We start from the raw sequence: 15,873 nt of genomic DNA, 5'->3' as shown, positions 1-15,873 counted from the left end.
CCGCGAGGGAGGGATGGGGAGGGCTGCTGCGCGGTCAGGGAGAGCCGAGGCTCCCGGAGAGGGAGAAATAGCACCAAGTAGGATAAAATACTCGCGTGCTCGTCTGGTAGGAGGGGCTCAGGGTGGAAACGAACGAAACCTAACTCAGATGAGACTCAAAAATCAACAGTTTTCAGGCTTTCTACTTACTGCAGCTTTAAGTACCACTGCAGAGTAGCCATGCTCATTTAGACCTATTAGTAATACTGACAGGCTAATTTAGACCCAACAGGCTGTGTTACCTTTATTACAAAGCACAAATATGTGTTGCGGCTCCAGACAAATAAAAAAGAATTATGCCAAAAATGGCTCTTTTTATAGTAAAGGTTGCTGACCTATGCCCTAATCCCAAGTTTAAACCGACAGGAGACCTCACGCCCAAATTGGAACTTTAAAAAAATATTATTTTGATGGATTTATAGAGATGCACTTAGATTTTTGCTCCTTGTACCACTGGCACTGCTGCAACAATGACTAGACTTTCCTGTAGATTTTCAAAAGACCATCATAATATTACACTAGAAAACGTGAACAACTAAAAAGCGCAAATAGATATTGACATTTAGACGGACTAAATTGTATGCAACAACAAAAATATACTCAGACAGGTGGGTCTTTTCAGTGTAGTATCTTGCATCAACAGATGTGAACTGGCTCACAAGACTACTACCAGTTTTCATGTGCATAGGTTTGAGACCAAATATACAACTTATAGGAAAACAAAGTATGTTCTGTGTGCCTTCACACTTGACATGCATCAAATGAAGTGATTTGATTTTGTATGCGTGAATTTTTCAGTGTAGTTTGCCTAATTTTCAAAGCTTTAAAAATAAAACAAGCCCACACTTTGCCCTCAGTCCACCTTCTCATTTTCATCAGACCAAAAGACATAGACAGGTCAGAGACAGGCAAGGTCGATAATAGATCAGGCAGGTAAGGAGAACAATGTGGCACCGCAGCTGCTTATATGCAGGGAGAGCTGATGAGGAGCAGCTGTGTGCACAGGTGAGTGGCGTTGTCTTGATGAGGGGGGCATGGCTGGCAGGTAGAGTGGAAAAACACAGGGAGAGCAGAATGGAGGCTGTGACAGTTTGTCATATAATGTATCAACGTGCACTCAGAGCACCAAACCACAGCCATACCAGTGCTGGTGGACAGATTCTGTTGAACAGAGCCTGGTGAGCTCTTTCCTCCAATACAGAAAGCAAATAAGTGCATTTCCCAAAATCTCATTTTTTCTATAAATCTGGGTCTGTTGTTTCATGCTGTCTAAATTAGGCTGACATCATCATTTTCTTTTATTTTATTACAGAAATAATTGGAATCAAGCAGGCACTTAACTCGATACGACCAGAGTTTTGCAGCTCACAGCGGGCTACCGAGGCATAAACTCGCCCTCGGCTCTCCTTAAAATACCCTGTTGTTTTTTCATGATGTCTTTGTAGCTCAATATAACAGTGTTGTCAAGACAAACTGTTTGGTTTCTTCCTTTCCAAGGCTGTGACATTTGAGGTCGACGTCTGCGGTCGTAATCCTATGGTGTGATGGTGTTATATGACATCTCCACCAGAGGGTTGTGGGTTGAGCTATTGTCTTATGCAACCACTGACCCCAAAACCATGGGGGTTACAAAACTAAACTGTGCTCAAACGTTTTAAAAGCTCCTTGATTTACTCAGGATGTTGACTAAGTAGCTATAATCGTAATATTGAATAATGTTTAGCAAAGTGTATTGCCAGTCAGCATTTGGCTGTGTTCTTTTTTTCCCTTTGTGGTTGAAGCTCTGCAGCAGCTTTCCAAGATTTTTAACTTTTCCTAACGTGGATGGCGAGGCAGAGAGACATGGAGGGAAGCAGGTTGTGATATACACTGATCAGAAACAGCGAAAGATGATAAAAACGCGCAGATAAAGGCGCAGGTGTAGCTTTACAATGCATGTGCGCTCTCTCTCTGTCTTTGTACTCGAAGAAACGCACACACCCACACGCATATTTCCAGACATAAGGCATGCTTCCTTCACCTTTGTTCCTCCCACATCTGCACAGATAATCCCTGCCATCCGGAAACAAGGAAGAGTGAACAAGTTCATCTCATCTTTATTATTTATTATTTATCTTTATCTATTTCTATTATCTGCCTTTTAGCGGCTAAATCCACAACTTTATCCACTCACCTAACAGGAGTTTAACTTTGTGACTTTCAGCAAAATTGCCGTCTTGGCAGCAGGAGAGCCAGAAAACATCTGTGTGGTTTGTAATGACCTCAGTGTAAGGGCTGTGTCATCATGAAGAATGCACAAATGATATCCCTGTCAAATATGAGGTTGACGTCATCCCAACATTAAGAATCACACTCCCCTCCCAGCCCTCATGGAGAAGTATTCCAGAAGAATTATCACAACAAGAAGTACAATATGTGACCATTATAGATCAGTTTTGAAATCTGCAGCCCTGCACAATACCTACAAATTGGATGAGTTCATGAAAGTTGTCATTTGCATTGCCTGTATTGACCTACAGACCTGGTTTTAATTGCTCTGTAAGTGAATACATGCGATGAAGGACGGGAAGCAGGTTTCTCTTTTTTGCTACATTTCACATAATTGCAACCTGCCTGAAACAGCCGGGAAATCTGCGCTTGAGTAACGTGTGTGCGTTTTTAATAGTACTTTTATTGCTTCTTTTGAGGTTCAGTGAACTCAGCCTAAGCACCTGCCATATGGGAGGATGGTTGAAAAATACAGGCGAGGCGGCCCCAGCCATCAATAACAGCATATATTTACTCAGGCCCTTTTAAAGTGGCGGCGTGTCTTTGCTGCGTATGTATATATTCAGACTCACAGCCAAGTGCTCTCAATTAAAGTACATTCCCACACCTTATTCTTATATTTGCTTACATTTCTATAAGTGTCACTTTGCCGAGGTGAGAATGACATTTTCCCCAAGCTAGCACGTCAGTGTGAAAATGGCAATTTGCAAATGTAAGGTTTTTTTTTTTCTTTATTGAGCTGACGCAGGTCTTTTTTCACTCCTGCCAAGCTGACCTTTCTTTATAATGGTCAGTTTAATTTAATGTACCATTAATGCAGCTGATGTTGCCCTTTGCTGGTTGTTAAACATGGCACATGAGATTTATTCAAATGTTTTTAGTGACTTAATGAGATGTATAGTGAGTGGAATTATGGTGCAATTAACACATTTAAAATTAGGATGTCAGCGTGTGATTAATATTTAAAAATGCTTGAATCTCTCCACATCTACAGTGAAAAGAAAAAGGTTTTATTTTGAATCCTGAATGTTGTCAACACCATTTTGCTCTTTATCTGATTTATTGGTATGAGGTTTTGTTAAAGCCACAGCTCTGGTGCAAAGTCTAAGCACATTACATGGCTTGTTACGTACCTGAGCCGCAGCCAGCATGTTGCTCTGCGCCAGGCACTAACAGCATCCTTCTCTCCGGACTCACCCTGACTCTATGCAAAACAGCCTCACTGTACAGCTGATGAGGTTTTTAGCTGTGTAGCTGAGCAAGTTGATCAGTTAAATAAATCTTCGCTGGTATGAATCACACAGATTGCATGTTTAAGTTGCAAAAAACAGCATGGAAGGATTTTCTTTGTTATTTCCTCCGCTGAGAAAGTCATTAAGTCTGTCAGCAGGGTATCTCCACTGCTGCTGTAATCCAGATACATTTGGTGAACAGATAGATTCAGTAGTGTTAGTCATCACAAATTGGGATTGCAAACATTAACTACAGTATGAAACTGCCTGAGAAAGGAACCTGATTGCAAATCCTACGGGCAGTCATGCAGAAATCAATAAACTGTAGTGAAAGCTGTGATTTCTTTGGATGTAATAGCAGGCTGAGGGATTGTTTGGTGTTGGCAGAGGGTTTGTATCTCCACTCTGGTTTGTTTTGCTGAGAGATAAGATGCCATGATCCAGTAGGTGTGAAATTCTTTCTGACAGAGACTTTACATAATACAATTATTTATCCAAATAAAGCAGATCCAACATAATAGAATAAAACAGTGTGTACTCTCCTGTCTGCCTCAAACAACTCTAATCTATTGCAACCTTTAATTGCAACCCACTTTAATTGTGATGCATGGCTGCAAAATTAAGGACGTAATTACAACATATTTCACTAAATGCAGATGAGTCATGATTGCCTAATTTAGGGGTCTGCACTCCCAATGCCGTTATTTCCATCTCATCCTTTAATTAAGTGATACATCTTGTTTCTGTTCCTGTCTATCAAACACCATTCTGCTGCTTTTTGTTAATTGTGTGCAGCTAAATTACCTCATAACTCACCATTTCTGCAGGAAAAATGTACACTGGATGTCTGGGCCAGCTGTGAAAGTGTGATGAAACACCCCTATCCTTTTTATGGGTTGTCCAGACAGCTGTCGGCCATATTGTATTCCCGTTACCACAACAAATAGCGTATGTGTGGCATACCACACAGGGCAGCTTTTGTGCCAGCTTTGTCACCCACAAATGTGGAGTGACTTCTTGTGGAAGTGATTTAGCACACGTTAAACTGTTCTGATTAGCGCACATATGTGCTTTACATTTCCATGAAGGCCTCATACAGCACACCTTATCTAACACAATGGATCAGTGTACTCCACTCGCTTAATGGGGATCAGATTTTTTGTGTGTGCACCTTTCCAGCTGAGGAATTTGTCGTAAAACAGTTGGCAGAGTGATGCTGCCATACCCAAAGGAACCAAGTCAAATCAGCTGCAACCTTGCAAATGGATATTTTGGCTAGAAACAGCACTTGAAGAAATGCCCTGCCCACTTAAATCATGACTGATGAAACGCAGCTTGAACAAGACTCCGTCATGAGTCCAGCTACAGCCAGGCGGCGTTCCCTCTGATGTTCTTGGCTCTGATTGTAGTTATAGATTCTGCTGGCAACACAATTAAGTTCCTCGTGTTCATGTTCATTTGCAGCTCATCCATGTGATTTGAGATATTTGATCAGATCGGGGCTCGGCGATTAAAACAAAGATACAAATGATTTGATGTGAGATATAAGCCAGGCTATGGTCACATCACCAGATGTTATCTGTGCTCATTTTCATCTGTCTTTATAGAGATTTATTACGTGTGTTGACACTTTGGGGTGGGAACCTTATCACGGGCCAAAATTCATCTGAGAGAAAATTCAACAAATCCTCTTATCTTACCATGTAATGCATTGTATGACATGTTTGTTAAACATCCTGCACACTATGCATCCAGTTACTACCTGTGAAACAGTATGCTAAAGTCACTCGGTTCATACCTCGGCTTAGGAGCTTAGGAGCTCTGTTTCTGTCCATTTATTTTGAACAGCCAGTCAAAGACAGAGACAACAGACTTGCTGAGGTAACATTTTGCTCATTGGTAACTTAGGTAAACTATTTTCATTGTAAAAATAAGGAACATTTCATTTATACTGAACGAACATTGAACAAACACTTTCTCTAAAGGCAACAGGTCGCAACAGGCTACAAAACTGCAAAGCATTTTTTATGCTTTGACATTGAAAACATCGAAACACATAGAATTAAAAATAAAATTTGTGCATTAGGAGTGTTACAATGAGTTCCACCTTGGCTGTATTTAAACATTTAAAGCATCCAAACATTTAGTGCTCCGGTGATTTGCACATTTTAGTGATGCCGTCGATTTAGAGTTAGCATGTTGGATGTGTTTCCATTCACAGACCCTACAAAGGTGGGGCACTGTCCTTGCCTCTGTAGCTGTTGTAGCGGACCAGTCTTCTGGCTCTGGTGTTTCATATGCTTTCACAATAGTATGACCGACTCACATGTCAAACAGCTTGTTGTTCCAACCTCAGCACATGTTGCTAACGGTGTACAGCTGCAGAATTTTGGGAGTAACTCATGCTCGTGACCTTTGTTTCCGTATTACCTGCATTACCTGCAGCTGCTTGCACCAGACTGTGACCCCTGTACTGTGATGGTTCAGTACAAATACATGAACAGTTACAGCTCTACCGATCACATTGGTACACTCTACACAGTCCTGGTGAGTTTCAGCCTCTGTGTGTTTCCACAGGTTGGTGGTTCGTCAGCACCGCAGAGGAGCAGGGTTGGGTCCCTGCCACCTATCTCAACTCGCACAGTGGCACACGGGATGACTTGGAGCTGGGCGCCTCTAAAGCTGGGGAAGGTAAGTCACTGTAGACTCTCCTGCCTCTGCCCACCCACACACAAACACAACCTCACACACTCTGTTATAAACCCACACACAGACACCACCTCTGCCCTCAATCCTCCGTCTTTTGATCTGTGACAAAATGGAGCAAACTCGCCCCTTTAGTTTACCACTGCCGGCCTACACTACTGGCTGACGCCCGGCTGGTGTGAACAACTCTCTCTGTTTGTCTGCCATCATAAGCACGCTTAAACAGAGTGTAGATTCAAGTCTGGGTAAACAGTGAGGAGGAGCGCCAGGAGAGAGCGGACCACAACCACTGAAGTGATGTTCTGTACAGTAACATACTGTGCAGTAGAGATGTAATATTAAGAGATATGACCTCCGTGGAGTGAGCTCATGAAAGAGGCATGTGTTTCTATCAGCAGCAGGGAATCAAACATGGGAATATTTCACGAGTCATGCTCTTTAAATTATTCTTATCTGTAATTAAAGCAAGATCTGACATGAATTATGCCATTTCATGCAATGTCTGCGTATTACTGTGGATCGCAGATAAGTTACAGTACAGTAGACGAGTGTTGACGTTATATTTCGTAAGTTTACTGGAGTCAGAGAGGGATCCAAATCCCTGATAAGAAACAAACCTTCGTAGAGTTTGGATTGCCAGAATATAATTCTGACACATGTGAACCTGGAGACGGCGTCCAATCATGCAGTCATCTTGATAGCCCCGTCAGATACGGTTATCAAGCCATCGACTCATTCTTCAAGTATTTTTAATATTAGTGGAGAAAACATTTCGACCTCAGAGCCGTAGAGCTCGATTAGTGTCACATATTGAGACTTTGATAGCTGTGACAGGTAGTGCAGTAACCGAAGCTCGTTTTTGAAGATTTATGCAGCGTTGTGTTAGAGAAAACCCAACAATCTGGAGGCACGGAAATAATTAAGTTGCGAATTACACTTCCAAACAAACATCAAGATTTTCCAGCACTCTGGCCAAAACATCTTTTGCTGTACAATTGCTGCACTCTTTAACAATGGGACCCAGGATCCCCTCAGTGTTGTATATCTTATGACTCAAGGATGGAGGCAGAGAGGGAATACATGAGGCTAAACACTTTCACAGTATGTTAAATATGTTTAAATATCCCTTTCTCCCCTTTTAGACTCACAGAATATTTATCAACAGAAGATTTCTGCTTGTATGCATACCTCAGATGTATGAGCGCACACAAATAGAAACGTATACACACACCCAGCACTCCTATCTGCTCTGTCAGAGATAGCTGGAGCTCGCAGCCAGGGGGTTTCGGGAAGGACAATCTGTCAGTGCAATTAGTGTTTATGTGTCTAGTCAGTCATGGGAATGGCATGAAACTCATAAAGCATCTCTTTGTCAGTGCTGTGGTCTTCAGCAGTTTGTGCCACCACATTGTCACAGAGAAAACAACACATTTCTGGAAGAACTAGATTTGGAATTTATGATAGTTCTTTTGAAAAAGACAGAAAAGAGACATGTTGAAAGCTCAGACAGTATGACGTGTGGGTTTACACATACACATCCTTTTCTTCCTTGTTTTGCCACTTTTACACAGAAATAATACTGCCTGAAGGAAAAGTTAGACATTCTGGTAAACATGACTTATTTGCTTCATGAGGGAGACTTAAATGAGAAGATTGATACCACTCAGCGTCAGTGTGGGAAATATGGAACTAATGCTAGCAGCCGTTGGCTTAGCCTAGCATAAAGAGTGGAAACAGGGCAGCAAGATGGAAACAGCTAGCCTGTCTTAGTGATGGGCGGACCGATTCTTTTCAGAGGATCGGTCTCTTCGAATTGATTCATGATACTTTTTGCAAAATATGGTGTCAGTTTGTCCGTGACTCTCAGGTATAGCGCATGCATGTTCACTAGCCAGTGCTGCCCACTCCACGGAACTTCTCCTCAATTAATCAAGAGTCATCATGTATAAGTTTACATTAAGAAAGATAAAATATTCATTTCAATGCACTGATTTAGCACCCCACTTGTATGTAAGCAGACTATGTAGGCTCATTATGTTATAGGAATGTCAAGTAGCAGACGTCCCAGTTACCTCCACAGCTTTGTGCTGCAATCACGCGGTGTTAGATAATCTGAAAAATGACTTCAAGGTCATATTTCATGGCTCGTCTGATCACTTTCCTTGCTCTTCATTATCATATTGTCTGAATTCTCTGAGCAATAAAATACAATACCTCATCTTCGTAGCATCCATGTTGTTTCCGCATTACAGCTTAAACCTCGTGAACACACCGAAGTTGGAAGAATGACCATCTGAGGAGCAATAAATGCACAGTTGGTTGACAGAGGTCTCAACTCAAGCCCAATTTAATTGGTCCTCACTCGTTCATTCAGTGCCCTTGCTGCTCTATGTTACGACAGGTTGGCGATTAATGAGCACTTGGACGTTCGACAGGCTGACTTGGTACTCACTGGACACTAAAAAGAGTGGTTCAAAAAGATTTGTTTGTTTATTTTTGCCCATCACTAGTCTCACTCTGTCCAATTGTAAAAGAAAAATCTACCTAGCATCACCTTTTAAAGCTCATAAATTGGCAAGTTATGACTAAATAGTTTGGCTGGAACTTGATGGTGAAGATTCTCAGTCATCCAGGTCATGGTAATCATGGATGGTATATCGTAGGCAACTGGACTTGCTTGCATTTCTTGAAGGCGTTTCGCCTCTCATTAAAGAGGCTTCCCCAGTTGTCTGAAAAAGAAGCCTCTTGGATGAGAGGTGAAACGTCTTCAAGAAACGCAATCAAGTCTAGTTGCCTTTGATATATGGTATTGGCTGGGACTAGTAACTTCCTGGAGTCTCTGCTGGTCACCTGGCAACTGCTCAAAGCCAAGAACTAGTCTGGTACAGACTGCGTAAAATGATGAAGTGCCTTTGAACAGAACTAGGCTAGCTGTTTCCATCTGCTTTCAGTCTTTGTGCTAAGCTAGGCTAATTCATGGCTTATAGTGGCTTCATTTTTATAACACAGACATGAAAGTGGTAAAATCTTCTCTAGTTTTTTGCCAGAAAGCGATCAGTATTTAACAAAAAGTCAAGCTATTCCTTTAAAACTGTCAAAGGTTTTGTACTATGGTGTCATTTCTTTTTTCAGCTGCCTAGCATTATTCATTTAAACTGTCTCTCTCTCTCTGATTCTGTCTGATACTCCCATCAGTTGACAAGAAAGGATTCTCTTTCTCCTACATAAGATCATTTACAAGAGCAACTTCTATCATTTTGGCGTGTGACACAAGATCTCTCAGTTGGCAGAAATCATTTCCATTTCCAATGTTTTACCTACAAAAGGCATAGGGAATCATAGACCTTCTGAGGCGCACACAGCTCCGACCAGCAGCCTCTCTCAGCTGCTCTATTAATTGGATGGCATTCTTGCAGCACCAATGTGTGTCCCAGATGCTTCACAGGATGGGAAAACCATGCTAACAACATCCTAATTACAAGCCACAGAGAAGATGTCTTGGGTTTAACACTTCCTCTGTAACCTCCATCCATCCACTCTAACTGTCCACCGTGTTTGGCTTTGCAGTCTTGTTTTTATGTCCTCCATGTAGCTAATAATGGGGCTCCTCTGGTTGGATCCATGTCATTTTGTGTGCTGTGTGTTTGTGTAACATTTGTGCTTGCTCTTCATGTCTCCCATGTTTGTGTGTTTGCTGTCGTCTGGTCACCACGTGTGTCTGTCAGTAACTAAGCGGCATAAGGCTCATCTGAAGAGGCTGGACCGGAGATGGACGTTGGGGGGTGTCATCAGCCGCCAGCAGAGCCGAGGTGAAACGAGACAGATGCTGCATTCCCCTCCCTGCCTATCTCTGTTATTGTTCCCCCCCACCCATTGTCTCTTATCACATGGCTCATCTCCTCCCTCGCCACATGCACATATTTGTTCAGTCCTTCATCCTGTGCTGTCCTCCAGCGAATGCATTTATCACAAGCCACGATCCACCACGACTAACCACTAACTGACTTTAATATGAAATGAGCCTGGAAAGCAAAGGTGAAATCATCAACTTTATATACACCAATTATTGATGCTAAACTCAAAGTATGTTACGAAATTGCTCCATGTAAGCATTTTTATTATAATTAAACACTGCGTGCCAAGACCAATCTTCCCAGAATCACAGAGAGAAAACTACCCACTCATCTAAAAGTAGTTGCGTAATAGACTCTGGAATGCCTTATGCTGCATTTTAGAGCCATATTTTGCTTTTTTATGAGCAAATGAAGCGTGTATGTAGTTTTTTAATGAACGTGTGTTTCACCGACGTGTGGTAGAAACAGACTTTTATCAAGCTGGAGTGCAGATAGCAACCGATATTGACAGATAAACAAAAAGGCTTATTAGCAGGACATTCTCAATCGCAAACTTGCACATGTTCCTCCAACCAAGGCCAAGGGTTTTTGTTTTTTTTTCATTCACAGGAGATGCATTTGGATTGCTGACAGTGGAGTGAGGATAAGCTATTGAGTTCAGCCCCAAACTTAACACTTGGCAGTGGATGCAGCTCTCTGGAGTGGAGAGAGAGCTGTTTCCACCCTAGGACTGAAATCCTGCTTTGTGTTTAAGAAAAAAAAAAAAAAAAAAAAAAAAAGACAGATATTTTGCTGACTCCACAAGAATAATTTATAACACTGATGCAGGCGATGCATGTTGTGGTTAACATAACATCTGATTCAGAGTTTCCCTCCATTGCACTGCTGGATATTGTTTTGAAAGAGGTTGGTGAGAGGAAAACATTTTACCAGCCGCGACACAAAGAGGCCGGAAGAACCAGGAAAAAAAGGAAAATAAAGCGTACAGAAATATCTTTACCCGCCGAGACTACTATAGCTTTTGCAAGTGAAGGGATTTACTATCCCACAACCATGCTGCTCCTACACAACCTCGGAAATGGGTGGAGAAAGGGAAAATTTGTCACCAGAATGTTGCTTCCTGTTTACCCACTGGGAGGACGGCATATAGAGCTTTTTTTATGTGCTCTTCTCCCTTTTGAACACACCTCCTCTCCCAGTGCTGTCTGTGTTTAGACAGGAATTAGTATAATGACAGGAAATGATGTCTTTGCTCTGCCCCTTGGCCTCATGGGAATGCATAAATCAGCATGGAGCCTCCGCTCTCTATTATGTGCTGAGTTGGGAGATGCTGGCTGTCACAAGGCCAAGGACACTGTTAGGACTCTAGCTGGACCCGTGTGCCATCGCTCCCCTCGGTCAATACCCGTAGTAAATACTGGTGCATTAGTTATGTTAAAGTGGTAAATATTATGCAGCAGTACGTATGATTTTATTTAGAGGAAAACACATAGAAGTAGTTATTTTTATAGACTCAGTTGGACAGGTGATGGTAGAGAGATAACAGGAAAGGAAGGGGAGGTAATATGTTTGAATCTACAATCTGTGCTGTTATAACTTTAAAGGTAAACTACATACATCACTAAAGCCCTGTTTCCACCAAACACTTTCAGTATGGTACCTTTGGAACCAAAAGTAACCCTTCAGACATGGTACCTAGACCCTAGCGTTTCCACTGCAAACAGTACTCTTAAATGTGGGCAGGGTTGTTGTCACTCACTGCTCCGTCCAGCATTCACTGTATTTCCTCATTGATCAGTCTACACCTCGTTTATCGTCCACAGAACAGGGTTGTACGTTCTATAGTGAGAGTCTCTCTGAATGGGATATTTAAAAATGGGGGTTTGTGCATTTAGTCCTTCTTAGGCAAGCTCAGGGGTTTAGTGTTGCCGTAGCCTGATGCACCGCAACCCTTTTTTTTTGCTCCGAGTGAGGGTTAGAATATATGCAGTTCACATAACCTGGCCAAAATTGATATATATAAATGCTTGAAGATCCACTCATTACCAGAAGTGTATGTCATATAAAAACTAAAGTAATGGTCAAAGTTGTCACAGTGAAATTTAAGGTGTGTTGATGGATTCAGGTCGTCAACTCATACACTGAGTAACATTATAAATTAACGTTCCACCTTAAAAGTCATCGGCAATCGGCCCAGCGAATTCAGTAATTTTCTTCTCCAACTCCAGCTGCTGCAAGAGGCAGCAAAACTTCATTTTATAGTTAGTCTACTAATAAAACTCTCCACATTATGAACAGTGGTTACATGAGCCTCAAAACCAGCCACAACTCAGCCCTGAACAGAGTGACCGTCCTCTACTGACCAATCAACAGACTGCAGTGTTCACAGTTCCACCGTTCAGTACCAGATCTGTGCGCTAGGTACCCCAACAGAGGGGGAACCAAAAATGGGAACGATACGGAACGGTTCTGTTGGTACCTTCCACAACTTTTCACAGTGGAAACAGAAAAAAACGTACTGCTCAGGGCGTAATATAAGAAGACAGTAGTATGTCCCAATTGCGCACATAATGTGTGCAACATTATGTACATTTTAAGGACGGCTGCTACTAAAAGTAAAAAGAAAAAGTATGCGATTCGGAACGCACCTAAAGTTTTATAGCCTGTGCGGGTTTCTCCTTGTTATGGACTGATGTTCTCCCAAACTGATGTCTACAGCATGGTTCTTCTGTTTCTCCACCAGTCTAATTAGAAAATGTTGATATGCACAGGCAGGCGTAAACCTGCCACGCAGCACTTAAGGTTACCCGCCCTACTCTGCCCTACTCCGCCTCTGATTGGACAGCTGTGGTATTCTCACCAGAACCAATGACACTTCTCTTGCCTAAGTCTAGTCAACCCAACCAACAAAGGCAATGACTACTAACCAGAGGGAGAGTAGGGTGGGTCATGCTTTCGATTAAAACAAATTTTGCGCATGGGAAAGGGCGTGTTGATGGTGAGACATCACTTTGGCCATGCAGACATTTGGTACCCTTGTGGATGTATCAAGCATAAATCAAGAATTAGGTGTGATGACTAATCAGAGAGTTGATTTTTTTCTATGTGATATATTGCAAAACATCAATTTAACACACAGGACATCACATCTGTGTAACATCAAAGAAATACATACTGCTGCGAAAGCAAAATACTTCTTCTCAGTGCAAGAATGTGTTATGTTCTCTGTTATTTACTGCATTATAAAGTTTTCTTTTAGTTTCAAAAAGAAAATTATAGACCAATATCTTGTGCCAAAGAAGATTTTAAAACACACAGCACATCCACTCACACATCTGGCAGCTAAACATACTGCCAGAAAGCAGAACAGATCCAGTCTGTATTAAAGAAACAGATACATGGCTGCTCCAGTATCATATCATAAAACTGGTGCCAGTGAATCACAAGTGAATCTATCACTCTATATTTGTTAACCCTTATCTCTCACTACTGCAGTATGATTGTATAAATATATAAAGCCTATAGAAAGGATTAATAGAATATACATTTCCTTTTCTTTTCCCATGATTATTTTGTTTTCACAGCCCCTGGAATCTTAGCTGTGTTGTCTTTCTCTGCTCTTGCTTTGGCAGAAGAGAAGTACATAACAGTGCAGCCCTACACCAGCGAGGGCAAGGATGAAATTGCTTTTGAGAAAGGTGTCATTGTGGAGGTGATTCAGAAGAACCTGGAAGGCTGGTGGTTTGTCAGGTAAACTTCTGCTCCCCTGCTTTAGACCCTTTTTTACCTCTTTCATTACAAATGATGATGCCTTTTATCTTTACCAACTTACTCCACAGGTACCAGGATAAAGAGGGCTGGGCTCCAGCCTCTTACCTGAAGAAGATGAAGGATGATCTCTCTCCCCGCAAGAAGACTGTGACAGGCCCGGTGGAGATCATTGGAAACATCATGGAGATCAGTAACCTGCTCAACAAGAAAGCTTTGAGTGAGAAAGATGTGCAGGTTGAAGGAGTCCCAGAGAGCCCCCAGGTGGCCAAGAAGGAGATCAGCCTGCCAATCCCATGTGCTGACTCCAGCCCTGTTAATACCCTCCAGGATGGAAAAAGTAAAGCAGAGCCTGCCTCGCCAGCTGTAGCTCGCATCGCCCCTCATCGGGTGGAAATTGGTTAGTCAGATCACTGTGAATGCATCAAGCTTTTTTAAAAATCTCATTCTTTTTAAATGTCTCTTCTGAAATGTTTTTTTCCTCTGTGTATTATTTTACAGGTTCCCCAGTTCTCAGGCAAAAACCTCCTCCTCGAAGAGATGCAACCTTGGTAAGTGTGTTTGATATTTTAGCCATCCATTCGTCCTTCTAGTCATTCATCTCTCTGATGAATGGCCTTGCACAGGAGTTTGATATCTGTGGTGTTTTCTTTGTACAAACTATTAGCAACAAGCAATAAACAGTAGTGGAAGACGTATCCAGATTATTTACTTAAAAGTCCAGTGTGTAGGATTTAGGGGCCGTTTATATCTACATATGGACCGGGTCCTCTTCCACGGAGTCTGCCATTTTGTTTCTACAGTAGCTAGAACACACAAATCAAACACTGGCTCTACATAGGGCCATTTTCGTTTTTGTGTCGGGCACTTAACACTCGGCACACAGGAGAAGTTTTAATTCTACAACCTCACCACTAGATGCCACCAAATCCCACACACTGGACCTTTAAATAAAAGCACTTATCCATTAGTGTAAAAACTTTTCTTTACAAGTTCTGTATTGAGAATCCCACTTAATTAGAAGTGTTATCAGAAAAATATCCTCAAAGTATCAAAGGTCAAAGAACAGTTTTTGCTGAAAAACAGCTCCCGTGACATTTATACATGACATTATTAGATTGTTTCTAAGGCATCAGTGTGTAAGCATGTTTTTACTGCAGCAGATGGTCAAAATAGAGTTAGTTTTTACTACTTTATAAAGTTAGGCATGTTAGTGTAGAGGTTCCCACACTGGCGGTCAGGCCCCATCCCATGTCTCACAAGTTGAATCTGAGAGGTCTCGAGAAGATTAATGGGGTAGAAAAAAAGAAAAAACAAAGTTCTGCCATAAAATGTTACTAAAATAATTATTTAACTGAAACCATCTGAGAGGTTTAACTGTGAAATCTGTTGTTGTGGAAATACCAACAGCTCATAACTCTAGACTTCTGAAATATGACAAGGGGCCCTAATCAGATACTGTTGTTTTTTGTTTTGTAGGGGGCCACAAGCCAAGAGGGCTGGGAAATGTATCATATGCTTGTTAATGTAACATCTTCATTTTAAAGTAATAACTGCCGTCAGACAAATTTAGGAGTAAAAAGTACAATATTTCCCTTCTCAAATTTAAAATAGCATGAAATGTAAATACTCAAGTAAAGCACAAGTACCTCAAAACTGGTTGTAAGTATAGTACTTGAGTACCCTTGACTTACCTTCTAACACTGATGGTACATCTAACAGTGCCAATTTCTTTTGTGTTCAGGGATTTCAGCTGCCCTCCCCACCAGAGGCCCCTACAGTTGAAGCAGAGTATTACACCATCGCAGATTTCCAGTCCTGTATATCTGATGGGATCACCTTCAACGGAGGACAGAAAGCAGAGGTAAGCACTCCTTTTCAAGATAAACTACAGTCACAAGACATACAGTAGATATCTTGCTGTATCAATTTATTCATCATAGCTCCATAACAACTGTCTTGTCCTAGAGAAACTCTGAATTGAAATGTTTAAAAATGCTGTCATA

At 41.6% G+C, this 15,873-nt stretch overlaps 1 protein-coding gene across 2 annotated transcripts in view; it reads left to right on the top strand.

Annotated features, from left to right (window-relative positions):
• Positions 1-15,873, top strand: part of LOC117248377 (SH3 and PX domain-containing protein 2A) — a 64,191-nt gene that overhangs the window by 45,275 nt on the left and 3,043 nt on the right. Inside the window, exons 9-14 of one of the 2 annotated variants that reach the window (XM_033613429.2) lie at positions 6,117-6,230; positions 9,971-10,054; positions 13,732-13,849; positions 13,939-14,267; positions 14,369-14,418; positions 15,612-15,731. In XM_033613429.2, the coding sequence (XP_033469320.2) occupies positions 6,117-6,230; positions 9,971-10,054; positions 13,732-13,849; positions 13,939-14,267; positions 14,369-14,418; positions 15,612-15,731 (815 nt within the window). The remainder of the gene's footprint in view (positions 1-6,116; positions 6,231-9,970; positions 10,055-13,731; positions 13,850-13,938; positions 14,268-14,368; positions 14,419-15,611; positions 15,732-15,873) is intronic. The other variant, XM_033613428.2, reaches the window with a different exon arrangement.

Source organism: Epinephelus lanceolatus, chromosome 17, assembly GCF_041903045.1.
Source record: "Epinephelus lanceolatus isolate andai-2023 chromosome 17, ASM4190304v1, whole genome shotgun sequence".
Lineage (NCBI taxonomy): Eukaryota > Metazoa > Chordata > Actinopteri > Perciformes > Serranidae > Epinephelus > Epinephelus lanceolatus.
The sequence above is the reverse complement of the archived record's forward strand: the minus strand, read 5'-3'. Positions and strand labels throughout refer to the sequence as shown.